This window comes from Nerophis ophidion, linkage group LG11 (genome assembly GCF_033978795.1).
Source record: "Nerophis ophidion isolate RoL-2023_Sa linkage group LG11, RoL_Noph_v1.0, whole genome shotgun sequence".
In the NCBI taxonomy this organism is placed as follows: Eukaryota; Metazoa; Chordata; class Actinopteri; order Syngnathiformes; family Syngnathidae; genus Nerophis; species Nerophis ophidion.
The window spans coordinates 46,632,075-46,647,500 of NC_084621.1; the positions used below are offsets into that span (position 1 = coordinate 46,632,075).

The 15,426-nt window shown below is 39.1% G+C and overlaps 1 protein-coding gene across 1 annotated transcript in view; it reads left to right on the forward strand.

Moving 5' to 3' along the window:
* LOC133562199 (collectin-10-like) overlaps positions 1–14,349 on the forward strand; it is a 39,317-nt gene extending 24,968 nt beyond the window's left edge. The window contains exons 4-7 of the mRNA XM_061916159.1: positions 2,490–2,543; positions 5,893–5,988; positions 10,841–11,052; positions 13,927–14,349. Of these exons, the coding sequence (XP_061772143.1) occupies positions 2,490–2,543; positions 5,893–5,988; positions 10,841–11,052; positions 13,927–14,157 (593 nt within the window). The 3' untranslated portion in view covers positions 14,158–14,349. The remainder of the gene's footprint in view (positions 1–2,489; positions 2,544–5,892; positions 5,989–10,840; positions 11,053–13,926) is intronic.
* The last annotated feature ends 1,077 nt before the right edge of the window (positions 14,350–15,426 follow it).

Sequence of the window (15,426 nt, forward strand, 5' to 3'; positions counted from 1 at the left end):
CAGCGTTTCAATCAACCCACATTTAATACCAAACAAACACTTACCAATCGACAGATTTAAGTTGCTCCAGTGTCACAAGATGCGAAAGTCCCGATCGTTTGGTCGGCACATTTTACCGGCAATGCTAAGGCAGACATGGCCGAATAGCCCTCAATAGCTATTCGCTCAATAGCTTCAGTTTCTTCTTCAATTTTGTTTTCGCTATCTGCCTCCATACTCCAACCATATGTTTCAATACATGCGTAATCTGTTGAATCGCTTAAACTGCTGAAATCCGAGTCTGAATCCGAGCTAATGTCGTTATATCTTGCTGTGCTATCCGCCTGGATAGCATGTATATCACTGGATAAAGTCACAGGAAAATGGACGGTGGCTTCACAGCTAGCAAAAATCAGGCACTTTAAAGCATTTTTTCGGGATATTCTTTGATTGGTAAACATTTTTTAAAAACTTTGAAAAATAAAATAAGCCACTGAGAACTGATTTTTATTGGTTTTAACCCTTCATAGATTGTGATAATGTTCACCTTTAAGATTAGATTATTACGTAGTGAATGATTCGAGCATCCCCCTAAGGTAAAAATACAGTCCTTTACAGGCTGCCGTACAGTATCCTTATATTACACTCAAATTTTTACTGCATGCCTTTGGTAAGTGCCGGAGTGAGAAGAGGCTTTAAAATAATTAGCGCATGCTTACTTTTACCGCATGCCTTTTGTAAGCGCAGGAGTGAGAAGAGGTTTTAAATTAATTAGCGCCCCGGCGGCAATTCAAGGAAAAACGGTATTTGGAATTGTATAGGCTACAGGGCAGTATGGCAGAGCAGGGGTTAGTGCATCTGCCTCACAATACGAAGGTCCTGAGTAGTCCTGGGTTCAATCCCGGGCTCGGGATCTTTCTGTGTGGAGTTTGCATGTCCTCCCCGTGACTGCGTGGGTTCCCTCCGGGTACTCCGGGTTCCTCCCACCTCCAAAAACATGCACCTGCGGATAGGTTGATTGGCAACATTAAATTGACCCTAGTGTGTGAATGTGAGTGTGAATGTTGTCTGTCTATCTGTGTTGGCTCTGCGATGAAGTGGCGACTTGTCCAGGGTGTACCAGGCTTCCGCCCGAATGCAGCTGAGATAGGCTCCAGCGACCCCCCGCGCCCCCAAAAGGGACAAGCGGTAAAAAATGGATAGATGGAGGGCTGTATAGGCTACAAAAGTTTGTTTTCTTGTTGCCATTTCCTATCCATATTTCTACAGAAATACGATACAGGCTATTTCAGGTGATCTCATAGAAAAAGTATGTAAGTCATGCTTTTGCGCTTCTGGTTTTTATTTAAACATTTTCTAATAAGATATAAACACCTGGTATATAGAGTGAATAAATACTGTAATGATTTATTTGGTTTGTTATATAACAGTATTTATTGTGTTTATTTTATAACAAATAACCAAATACACATGGTATATAGAGTGAATAAATAATGTAATCATGTATTTATTTTGTTTATTGTATAACAATATCTATTTTATTTATGATATAACAAACACATACACCTGGTATATAAAGTGAAAAAATGATGTAATTATGCCTAATAGTTAATAATATATACATGAAAACACACATGTACTATACAGTAAATTGTAGTGTATTTACTGTTTGCAACAAGCCAAACTTTGACCTTGAAGGTATTGTATTGTTTTAGTTTTACATGTGTTTTCAATGCAATTAATTGTTCGTTTTAAAAGGTCAATAAAGGTCAGCCGAATTGAATGTATATTGCTATTATATTGTTAACTCTGTTCCCTCCAAATTAGGATGTAGACGTGATTATTTGCACTGTAAAATGTGCAGCTAGCTCATATACATCATCATCTAAAATGGTGGGGAGATCATCCATCCATCCATCCATTTCCTACCCCTTATTCCCTTTTGGGGTCTCTGGGGGCGCTGGTGCCTATCTCAGCTTCAATCGGGCGGAATGCAGGTACACCCTAGACAAGTCGCCATCCTCATCGCAGGGTGTGAAGATCATCAAGTCAACTTCTACACTGCTATTCCTCGTGTAATATCGCCATCTGTCTGTCATATTGTGCAAGTGCAACAAAATACAATCTGATTACACGAGCTGTCAGAAACAGTTGAGAGGTTGCACAACTCCTGCTGCTGATCTAAATATTAAAGGCTGTGATATAAAGTCCACCTGCTTCATCAAGGGATGGAGAGGACAAACTGGCTAAGTTTACAGCATATGATGAAAGTTCTGTCCGCTAGATTTTGGTTTTATTGAGAACAACAAAGCAAGGCATAAATGTGCTGTGTGTCTTCTGTTACAATGTTTATTTTTATGAAAATCATTTTAATAAGGGGCAGTATGAAACAAGGGTATTGTGTCATTTTGATCAAGTTGAACATATTTAGTAAGCTTGGAATAATGGGTGTATTTGAATCATACTATAATGTGTTAAAAAAAAATTAAACTACCTTTATTTCTCTGAAGGGGACAAAGGAGAAACCGGTTTGGATGGAGACTTTGGTTTGAAGGGGAAAGCTGGTAAGACCCTTTTATTTTCAAACTGTAGCAGTTCAATACTTTGAATAGTTTTACAGTATGCTCACAACATGGTGTGAGGTCCGATACAGTGGCTCACTGTATTTTTGCCATTTTTATTTTTTGGCAAAAAAAAAAAGTTAGCCAACAATTATTAGGCGTATTTTATTTTATTTGTTTGTTTTTTAAAAACTCGTTTCATTCTCCTGAAGTTGATACAAAGTTTTAGGCATGTTTTAACCAAATATAAAATATACACCATGATAACACAGCATAGTGCAGGGGTCACCAACCTTTTTGAAACCAAGAGCTACTTCTTGGGTACTGATTAATGTGAAGGGCCACCAGTTTGAAACACACTTAAATAAATTGCCAGAAACAGCCAATTTGCTCAATTTACCTTTAACTCTATGTTATTATTAATAATTAATTATATTTATCTTTGTGGAAACACTGATCATCTCACAAAAAATATAAACCATCAAACATAGTTTATCTTCAATTTCGACTCTTTAAAATTCAAAATTCAACCGAAAAAAAGAAGAGAAAAACTAGTTAATTCAAATCTTTTTGGAAAAATTAAAAAAATAATTTATGGAACATCATTAGTAATTTTTCCTGATTAAGATTAATTTTTGAATTTTGATGACATGTTTTAAATAGGTTAAAATCCAATCTGCACTTTGTTAGAATATATAACAAATTGGACCAAGCTATATTTCTAACAAAGACAAATCATTATTTCTTCTAGATTTTCCAGAACAAAAATTTTAAAAGAAATTCAAAAGACTTTGAAATAAGATTTAAATTTGATTTTACAGATTTTCTAGATTTGCCAGAATATTTTTATTTTATTTCAATCATAATAACTTTGTAGAAATATTTCACAATATTCTTCGTCGAAAAAACAGAAGCTAAAATGAATAATTAAATTAAAATGTATTTATTATTCTTTACAATAAAAAAAAGGAAAGATGAGGAAGGAATTTAAAAGGTAAAAAGGTATATGTGTTTAAAAATCCTAAAATAATTTTTAAGGTTGTATTTTTTTCTCTAAAATTGTCTTTCTGAAAGTTATAAGAAGTAAAGTAAAAAAATAAATGAATTTATTTAAACAAGTGAAGACCAAGTCTTTAAAATATTTTCTTGGATTTTCAAATTCTATTTGAGTTTTTTCTCTCTTAGAATTTAAAATGTCGAGCAAAGCGAGACCAGCTTGCTAGTAAATAAATACAATTTAAAAAATACAGGCAGCTCACTGGTAAGTTCTGCTATTTGAGCTATTTTTAGAACAGGCCAGCGGGCAACTCATCTGGTCCTTACGGGCTACCTGGTGCCCACGGGCACCGCAATGGTGACCCCTGGCATAGTGTATGTTCTCCATCTATCCTTGTCCTTAAATTGTTGGGAGTACATATACATTTTACAATGTAAATTGTGTTTTAGCATGTGAGGCATATTAGAGGGCTTAAAAGGGAACTGTACTTTTTTTATTTATTTTGCCCATCATCCACAATCCTTGTGTGAGACAGGAACACACGTCTTTCCCTTTTCTGTGCATTCTAAGAGGTGAAAAACTGATAGTAAGAGGCTGCTAACAATGTAGATGATGGGATATGATCTATTACACCTATAAAGCGCTCGAAAAACAATCCAAAAACATCAAGCAATGTTTTATATATGTGCTGTGAGTACATATGTAATGTAGTAAAAAGCGACGTGAAAAATGTACAGCATTTTGTCATTTTAAGCATTACCAAAACTTATTTTCTGACCGTATTAAATTTACAGCCAGCAGCTAAGAAAAGTAGTTATTCGGTGTCATCTCTTAAAATTAAAACTACGCTACAGTGTGGTTAGTATGCAGGTCACAGCATGTAAATCAGATTGTGTTGGCATTTCTTAAATGTTTTTTTTTAACCATACACCTGCATTGTTAGCCACGTTGTACCATAAGTTTTACCCTATTTAGAATGCACATTAAAGTGAGAGACCGGTGTACCACAAGTAGGGGTTGTGGCTGAAAGGCAAAATTTTCCTCCAAAAAGTGCAGTTTCCCTTTAAACCTGAATTATACTTTTATGCAACTTCCTTTTGTTGTGAGCAAGAAATGGCAATTCAAGTGTTATTGGAGCTGAAACTAATCAGATGTGTTACAACAGTCATTTTTAATGCAAATGTTGATGCAAAATCAGAGGAGAATGTCAATATCTGACTTTAAGGTTTTACTACTTACGTATAAAATACTACACGGTCTAGCTCCAGCCTATCTTGCCGATTGTATTGTACCGTATGTCCCAGCAAGAAATCTGCGTTCAAAAGACTCCGGCTTATTAGTGATTCCTAGAGCCCAAAAAAAGTCTGCGGGCTATAGAGCGTTTTCCGTTCGGGCTCCAGTACTCTGGAATGCCCTCCCGGTAACAGTTCGAGATGCTACCTCAGTAGAAGCATTTAAGTCTCACCTTAAAACTCATCTGTATTCTCTAGCCTTTAAATAGACCTCCTTTTTAGACCAGTTGATCTGCCGCTTCTTTTCTTTTTCCTATGTCCCCCCCTCCCTTGTGGAGGGGGTCCGGTCCGATGACCATGGATGAAGTACTGGCTGTCCAGAGTCGAGACCCAGGATGGACCGCTCGTCGGGACCCAGGATGGACCGCTCGCCTGTATCGGTTGGGGACATCTCTACGCTGCTGATCCGCCTCCGCTTGAGATGGTTTCCTGTCATCGGGACTCTCGCTGCTGTCTTGGATCCGCTTGAACTGAACACTCGCGGCTGTGTTGGAGCCACTATGGATTGAACTTTCACAGTATCATGTTAGACCCGCTCGACATCCATTGCTTTCGGTCCCCTAGAGGGGGGGGGGGGGGGTTGCCCACATCTGAGGTCCTCTCCAAGGTTTCTCATAGTCAGCATTGTCACTGGCGTCCCACTGGATGTGAATTCTCTCTGCCCACTGGGTGTGAGTTTTCCTTGCCCTTTTGTGGGTTCTTCCGAGGATGTTGTAGTCGTAATGATTTGTGCAGTTCTTTGAGACATTTGTGATTTGGGGCTATATAAATAAACCATGATTGATTGATCTCCATACGCAGGAAGGTTTGGAGCGGGAGGTATGATCCAGCACAGCAGATGCCAGCGCCTCCACACAGGAGAATAATATAGTGTCTAAAATAGACATATTCCCCATCCATTGAAATGTATCTACCTTTTTGACTGGAGGTCTCAGAACGTAACCCCTGCAAATAGCGGGGATCCGCAAAATAGTACTTTCTCACTCTTTTGGGCTGTACTCAGCTGAACTGCAAAAAGAAAACAATTCTCTCATTGACATGGAACCTGTATCCAAATACCTAGGCACTACATGTGACTGTGGAAAGTACCGGAGGGTGGCAGGACAGATGGATGTCAGTGTAGGCAAGCTGAGGAACGCACTCAAGTTTGTCAAGAATGGTGAGTTAAACAGTATAAAGTATACTTAAATTTGATCAAATAAAACTTTCCTTTTGCAATGCATCAATTCATTCATTCATTCATGTAGCTCCTGTTATTCTGTGAGTTAAAACCTATCTAAAGTTAAAGTTAAAGTACAAACCCCGTTTCCATATGAGTTGGGAAATTGTGTTAGATGTAAATATAAATGGAATACTATGATTTGCAAATCACTTTCAACCCCTATTCAGTTGAATATGCTACAAAGACAAGATATTTGATGTTCAAACTGATAAACCTTTTTTTTGTGTGCAAATAATCATTAACTTTAGTTTTTGATGACAGCAACACATGACAAAGAAGTTGGGAAAGGTGGCAATAAATACTGATAAAGTTGAGAAATGCTCATCAAACACTTATTTGGAACATCCCACATGTGTGCAGGCTAATTGCGAACAGGTGAGTGACATGATTGGGTATAAAAGCAGCTTCCATGAAATGCTAAGTAATTCACGAACAAGGACGGGGACAGGGTCACCAATTTGTAAGCAAATTTTTGAACAGTTTTAGAACAACATTTCTCAACAAGCTATTGCAAGGAATTTAGGGATTTTACCATCTACGGTCCGTAAAATCATCAAAAGGTTCAGAGAATCTGGAGAAATCACTGCACGTAAGCGATGATATTACGGACCGTTGATCCCTCAGGCGGTACTGCATCAAAAACCGACATCAGTGTGTAAAGGATATCACCACATGGGCTCAGGAACACTTCATAAAACCACTGTCAGTAACTACAGTTGGTTGCTACATCTGTAAGTCCAAGTTCAAACTCTGCTATGCAAAACAAAACCCATTTATCAACAACACCAAGGACCGCTGCTGGCTTCGCTGGGCCCGAGCTCATCTAAGACGGGCTGATGCCAAGGGGAAAAGTGTTCTGTGGTCTGACGAGTCCACATTTCAAATTATATTTGGAAACTGTGGACGTGGTGTCCTCTGGAACAAAGAGAAAAATGACTATCCGGATTGTTAGAGGCGCAAAGTTCAAAAACCAGCATCTATGATGGTATGGGGGTGTATTAGTGCCCAATTTATACATCAGTGAAGGCTCCATTAATGCTGAATGGGCCATTCAGGTTTTGGAGCAACATATGTTGTCATCCAAGCAACATAATCATGGACGCCTCTGCTTATTTCAGCAAGACAATGCCAAGCCACATGTTACAACAGCGTGGTTTCGTAGTAAAAGAGTGCGGGTACGTTCCTGGCCCGCCTGCAGTCCAAACCTGTCGCTCATCGAAAATGTGTGGCGCATAATGAAGCGTAAAATACGACAGCGGAGACCCCGGACTGTTGAACGACTGAAGCAAAGACTAAAACAAGAATGAGAAAGAATTCCACTTTCAAAGCTTCAACAATTAGTTCTCTCAGTTCCTAAACATTTATTGAGTGTTGTTAAAAGAAAAGGTGATGTAACACAGTGGTGAACATGCCCTTTCCCAACTACTTTGGCACGTGTTGCAGCCATGAAATTCTAAGTTAATTATTATTTGCAAAAAAAATAAAGTTTATGGGATTGAACATCAAATATCTCGTTTTGTAGTGCATTCAACTGAATATGCGTTGAAAAGGATTTGCAAATCATTGTATTCTGTTTATATTTACATCTAACACAATTTCCCAACTCATATGAAAACGGGGTTTGTACCAATGATTGTCACACACACAGCAGGTGTGGTGAAATTTGTCCTCTGCATTTGACCCGTGCCCTTGATCACCCCCTGGGAGGTGAGGGGAGCAGTAGGCAGCAGCGGTGCCGCGCCCGGGAATCATTTTTGGTAATTTAACCCCCAATTCCTACCCTTTATGCTGAGTGCCAAGCAGGGAGGTAATGGGTCCCATTTTTATAGTCTTTGGTATGACTCGGCTGGGATTTGCACTCATAACCTACCGATCTCAGGGCAGACACTCTAACCCAGTGGTTCTCAAACTTTTTTTGTCATCCCCCACTTTGGACAAGGGGGAGTTTTCAAGCCCCACCTGCCCCCATCACCCCAACAGAACGCTAATGCCAAGCTCAACATTTTCAAATTTATTGAACATGAAGTAACATTCAAGTTGTATACATTCAAACTCAATAACATAAAATAACATCAAGTTCAACAATAAATAAAATAACTGTGCAGCTGTGGTATAACTTGCATCAAGTTCAACAATAAATAAAATAACTACTCGGCCAGTTTACTTTGAAAGAAATCCATCCATTTCCATCCATTTTCTACCGCTTATTCCCTTTCGGGGTCACGGGGGGCGCTGGCGCCTATCTCAGCTACAATCGGGCGGAAGGCAGGGTACACCCTGGACAAGTCGCCACCTCATCGCAGGGCCAACACAGATAGACAGACAACATTCACACTCACATTCACACACTAGGGCCAATTTAGTGTTGCCAATCAACCTATCCCCAGGTGCATGTCTTTGAAAGTGGGAGGAAGCCGGAGTACCCGGAGGGAACCCACGCATTCACGGGGAGAACATGCAAACTCCACACAGAAAGATCCTGAGCCTGGATTTGAACCCAGGACTGCAGGAACTTCGTATTGTGAGGCAGACGCACTAACCCCTCTGCCACCGTGAACCCCCTTGAAAGAAATCAAGTGGCTTATTGACGTGATTGGGGTGTGTGGTCTCGAGGTGTCTCTTTAATTTGTTGGGTCTCATGCTGTCTGCTGTTAGCGGTTTTAGACACAGAACACACAGGGGTCTCTCCTCTCCCCCCACCACCGTTGCCGTGAATCCAAGAGCAAGATACCCTTCATCATATTTTCTTTTCGGTTGGCTTTTTGGTTGATTAAGCCTGTCAGGTTTTTGTTTCTCTACAGGCGCCGGCTCTGGCTCGACGACCTTTGAGGTGCGAGTCACAAATTTAGCCATTTTGTGTAATTGTGGTTCACACATTAGCCTGCTACCCATCCGCGTGAAAGATTGTTCCACTTATCCCCGCCCCCATTAGTTACTGTTGCTATGTCTGTCAAACTTTCGCTCCTACCTAGAAATTTAAAGCCGAGAGGAAAAATAAGTAATTTACATTTATTTATATAGCGGATTTCACAGACGGAATCACAAAGTGATTTAGAGTGTGTATAGAAAATGAAAGCATAGTAAAAAAAAAAATCTAAGAATATAATAAAAAAAAAAAAATTTAAAGGGAAATTTACTCCCATTCTTCGCGGCCCACCTGTCATGTCTCTAATCCCCACCAGTGGGGCCCGCCCCACACTTTGAGAAATGCTGCTCTAACCACTAGGCCACTGATTAAGTGACCTCAGGTGGGTGCCAGCCATTCACACTCACAACCACAACTACAGCTATATCTAGCATCCTTCCTAGAATAATAATAAGTTACACAGTTAAAAACAACAAATGGCAATCATATGGTAATTGTCAGTACTATCAGAAAACAAAGACTAAAACAAACTTCAACCAAAGCTAGCAATGGTCATACTGGTGGAAATCAGAACAGCATGCTTAGTAGCCTAAAGTACGCCCAAAACTAAAGATGACACATTTTACCAAGCCTATAATATACACGAATGAGGAATTATTTTATCATGTGATTTCAGAGGTTTCACATTGTCATGATGACAGCCGTGCTAATGTTGGAACCCATTTCCTCAGCGTATCAGCATATTGGGAACGAAATAGGCACTGACACTACCCATAACCACATAGGTTTTATTTGTCGAAAATATATTTTGCCCTGTCAGTTCGAATACACTTCGACATACAGGCTAACGGGCATATATTTCCCCCGTTAGCCTATATGTCAATTAGTCAATTGGACAATATAGTTTACAAACAAATTGTCAATTTCCATTTATTTCAAGTAAAAAAAAAAACAACTAAATTCCTGACTTACCTATCAAAGAAGAAAATAGCAAGTTTGGCATCGGATAGAAAAAATCTTCTCCACCTTCAATCGTCTCCATCTTTCAAAGGCACCTTCGATACAAATGCTCGTTTTGTTCCTGGCTCTGTCATGAATAAGTTGTTTTTTTAACTGTATAATTATTATTCTACAAAGGATGCTGGATCATATTTACCGTTGTTGTGATTGTGTGTGTGAATGGCTGGCACCCAGCCGATATAAGCTACAACTCACAGAATAACAGGTGCAAAATGATTTATCTATTTATTTATTTTTGTCCTGTCCATCTTCTCAGGCAAATCATATAGTTGATGTAGATGTCCATATCGGCTGTTCAGATTTACTTTACAAAAGAGAAGTGTAGGATACTTCTCATGTTGCCTTATTTGAATTTGACTTCATTAAATGTATTAATATTATCATTTGGTGCAGCCGGGCCGGAGCAGGAGGGGATAGAAAGAGCAAAAAAGGAAGACAGAGGGGGAAATTGTGGGGATAAGAGGGGGATTAGACAGAGCGACAAAAACAACAACAGCAAACACAACAAAACAACAATAGAACAACACCAGCACATACGATATGTACAAATATGATCGTAAAAGTGATAGCAAATAAGCAGTTAGTGAAATAAATAATAATATAGAAATGACAATGAGCATTTTTACACCAAAACTGGAGCAATACAAATACCAATGGAAAAAGTGCTGTTGATCATGCACACTACCAACAGTTTACCTCTATTTTCAACAATACAGTTGTTCAAATGCAACAAGACGTATACATAATGACAGCTAGAGAGATAATAAAAAAAATAAATGAAATAATAAAAAAAAAAGGGGCTGCAAAACTAATGAATGAATGAATTGATGCATTGCAAAAGGAAAGTTTTGTTTTATAAAATGTAAATATACTTAAAGTGTGATTCTCCCTGGTCGTTGCCAGTCATGGTGGGCTTAACAGAAAATGAAGAGTACTACTACCTGCTGGTGAGGGAGCCCAAAAAGTTCAAGGAGGCCTCATTGAACTGCAAGCTAAGAGGCGGTGCCCTGGCCATGCCAAACACCATCACCTGTAACCGCCTCATGGCAGACTATGTCGGTCAGGCAGGACTCACACGGGTTTATATCGGAGTGCAGGCTCACAGCAACTACACAGTAAGTGATCATACAGTGTGGTTACATCCAACATAGAAGTTGCTGACATATGGAGGGCAACTATATAATATTGACAAAGAGTAAAATTAGTTGTTTAAAAATGTATAAATAATACAGTGTAGTACTTTATTTTATTCACTACACAGTATATTATTTTAATGTTGCATAACAGAAATCATGTTTAGGTCGTGTCAAAAGTAAGTGTCAAAGTTACAGCTTAAATGCAAATTAATCCGTCATCATTATCAATTAGATAAAGATATTTGTGTAATTAACCCATCTGCATCACCAAAATGAATCAAAATATCTGAAATGTCTCTGGCAATACTTTTCAGGTAGTTTTCCCAAGTCGAAGTGCACACAAACGGGAGACTGATCTCGTGTTCTGGCAAGACGTGCTCCCCTTTGGAATTCATGCACCCCCTGTATCTGTGCATTCATATGAATCCATGAATGCCATCTAACATCCAGTAGTACCTTAACTTACAGGCTTAATTGGTTCTTTGACTTAGCTCTTAGCTCAAAACACTAGTATCCGAAATCACCGTCGTCCATTGAAATGATTGAAGTCAATTTAATTAGTGCCCACACTCCAAAAAAAAACAGCACACGTTTAACAAGAAACGTGTCTTTTGAAAATAAAAATAAAAACCTTTTAAATAACAAATATTGCAAAAAAAATTAATAATAATAATAATAATCTACTACTCCAAACATCCAAACAGCTATAGTAATTTTATGAAGAAAGGTAAAAATATCTATCCATCCATTTTCTACCGCTTATTCCCTTTGGGGTCACGGGAGGCGCTGGTGCCTATCTCAGCTACAATCGGGCGGAAGGCGGGATACACCTCATCGCAGGGCCAACACAGATAGACAACATTCACACTCACATTCAAACTCTAGGGCTAATTTAGTGTTGCCAATCAACCTATCCCCAGGTGCATGTCTTTGGAAGTGGGAGGAAGCCGGAGTACCCGAAGGGAACCCACGCAGTCACAGGGAGAACATGCAAACTCCACACAGAAAGATCCCCAGGACTATTGTACAGCATTTATCCTTGGAGAGTGGACTTCTGCAATAATTCCTTTTCGGCAAAAACACCATCATCAGCTTTTCTATATTTTCATGGATGAATGTCTGCCATTTGGATATTATTTTAACATCTTTGGATGGGACAAACTGGCAGTGATACTCTCAAACTGCCTTGCCAAGTTGGTGACTTGCTCTGTAAAGTTTTTAAGGATTTATTTTTTTTAACTCAGTGAACATTTTCCACTTCCTCTTCTTAGCACTGTCCTTCATACTAACTTTCTTCCTTCCTATGCTTGGAAATCAAATTCATGTACATGTCTAACTATAAGTTAATGCCAGTGAGTAAGACCAGATGTTTGGTAGGATCTTACGGGCTTCACTGTGTTTGCGAAGCCAACTAATGTAGAGGTGCTTGTAACTCCAATTTTTGCTTGTAACTAAAAGCATAACAAGCCGAGAGACAGCTCATATCTCAAAACACTCTTAAGTAGAGGTAAGACTATCCCTAAATCTCAATAAAACTAAAATCCTGCTACTTTGTAACAGCAGAAAAGAAAGTAAAACACAAATACAAATAGAAGGAGGAAACATTGACAGAGTAACATGAACCACATTTTTCAGGGCAATATAGGATGATAAAATTAACTGCAAATCGCATATAAAAATCACACAACATAAATTGGCGAAAAATACTTCAAAATGCCATCCATCCATTTTCTACCGCTTGTCATTTTGGGGCGCGCGGCGTGCTGGAGCCTATCTCAGCTGCATTCGTGCGGAAGGCGGCGTACACCCTGGACAAGTCGCTACTTCATCGCAGGGCCAACACAGATAGACAGACAACATTCACACTCACATTCACACACTAGGGCCAATTTAGTGTTAAATAAATAAATGGGTTGTACTTGTATAGCGCTTTTCTACCTTCAAGGTACTCAAAGCGCTTTGACACTACTTCCACATTTACCCATTCACACACACATTCACACACTGATGTGTTGCCAATCAACCTATCCCCAGATGCATGTCTTTGGAGCTGGGAGGAAGCCGGAGTACCCGGAGGGAACCCACGCAGTCACGAGTAGAACATGCAAACTCCACACAGAATTATCCCGAGCGCAGGATCGAACCCAGGACTACTCAGGACCTTCATATCGTGAGGCACATGCACTAAATCCTGTTCCACCATACTGCCTATTTCAAAATGAAAAAGCAAAATACTTTCTATACCAAAAAAATAACTCTATATATCCTCTACTGCTCACTAGTGTTATCATATTTGAGTTATTGTGCAGAAATATGGGCAGGACACACACTAATCGTGTTAGAAAAGATGGCAGTTAGAATAAAACAGTGTTGGATATAGAGAACATCCAAATCCTTAATTTTTGGAATCTAAATTTCTTAAACTCAAAGATTTGTGCAGCCGCACACAACCAAAATTGTATAAAAAGCAAACTATAATCTGCTACCCAAGAATGTTCAACAATTCTTCTCAACAGCAGAGGGTAAATATAACCTAAGCGGAAAATCCAACTTAAAACATCTGCATGCACGTAAAACACTTAAAGGCCTACTGAAACCCACTACTACCGACCACACATTTCTCCATTTCTTGGATTCATACGGATTGAAGGGTGCATTAATTCCACTGGGGAGCATGTCTTGCCAGAACACCGGTAGTGACATGCTGCATTGATTTGTATCATTTAACTCCTTAAGTGCCTTTTTTAAATGTTACAAAATGAATACCAGCACATCTGAAGCCATTCGACGCAAAAGTGTTGCCAGTATGTCCTGTCATCCTGTCAATACATTTCTCCCGTTTGTTGCCATCAGGTTAAAACAAACAGTTCCCAGGATGTTCTTTCCAGTCTACCACGGGAGTTTACAGCTTGGAGTCTAGACGAGGAGCTCAGTCCTTCCAGTGCCAACTCAACCTGTGTGGAGCTGCTCAGCACCGGGACATGGGGACGTGTGGATTGTGACACCGCTATGTTTTTCATCTGTCAGTTTCCAAAAAGCAGGAGAAGAGGAAGGGCTAGAGGGGCTACCAACTCATCATCTTGAGTCATTACTCAGATCTTCATGCAAGTACAAATAAATAAATGATATATCCATTTTTTAAACCACTGCATGTACTATGTTCCTATGGGGGGCAAATGGGACAAAATTAAATAAGTAAATACATCTTTGAATGCTTACTTTTATGTGTTGTTAATTGATTATAATTGAAATTAAATACAGAAATGTGTTGTTGAATGTGTCATCATGTATTTAATGTGAAATTACATTATCATTGATTCCATCATTGATTTTATTCCTTCATGATTTCATAATTTTATAATTTCATGATGTACTAAATAATTTGAATAATTAATGAAAATGTTCACTAATTATTTAAAGATGTATTTATTTGGAAAATGTTGTCCAATGTCAGCGTTTTTTTTTTCTTTTTCATTTTAACTCAGCCATCAAAGTCAGTTGGCAGATCCTAACATCATACGTTACATATATAATAGTTAGAGATGTCCGATAATGGCTTTTTTGCCGATATCCGATATTGTTCAACTCTTAATTACCGATATCGATATCAACAGATACCGATACACACAGTCGTGGAATTAACACATTATTATGCCTAATTTTGTTGTGATGCCCTGCTGGATGCATTAAACAATGTAACAAGGTTTTCCCAAATAAATCAACTCAAGTTATGGAAAAAAATGCCAACATGGCACAGCCATATTTATTATTGAAGTCACAAAGTGCATTTTTTTTTTTTAACATGCCTCAAAACAGCAGCTTGGAATGTGGGACATGTTCTCCCTGAGAGAGCATGAGGAGGGTGAGGTGGGTGGGGTTGGGGGCAGGGGGGTTGACGTGGGGGCGGGGGGTGTATATTGTAGCGTCCCAGAAGAGTTATTGCTGCAAGGGATTCTGGGTCTATGTTCTGTTGTGTTTATGTTGTGTTGCGGAGCGGATGTTCTCCCGAAATGTGTTTGTCATTCTTGTTTGGTGTGGGTTCACAGTGTGACGCATATTTGTAACACTGTTAAAGTTGTTTATACGGCCACCTTCAGTGTGACCTGTATGGCTGTTGACCAAGTATGTCTTGCATTCACTTGTGTGTGTGAAAAGCTGTAAATATTATGTGACTGGGCTGGCACGCAAAGGCAGTGCCTTTAAAGTTTATTGGCACTCTGTACTTCTACCTACGTCCGTGTACACAGCGGCGTTTTAAAAAGACATCAATTTTACTTTTCGAAACTGAAACCGATACCGATAATTTCCGATATTACATTTTAAAGCATTTATCAGCTGATAATATCAGCAATT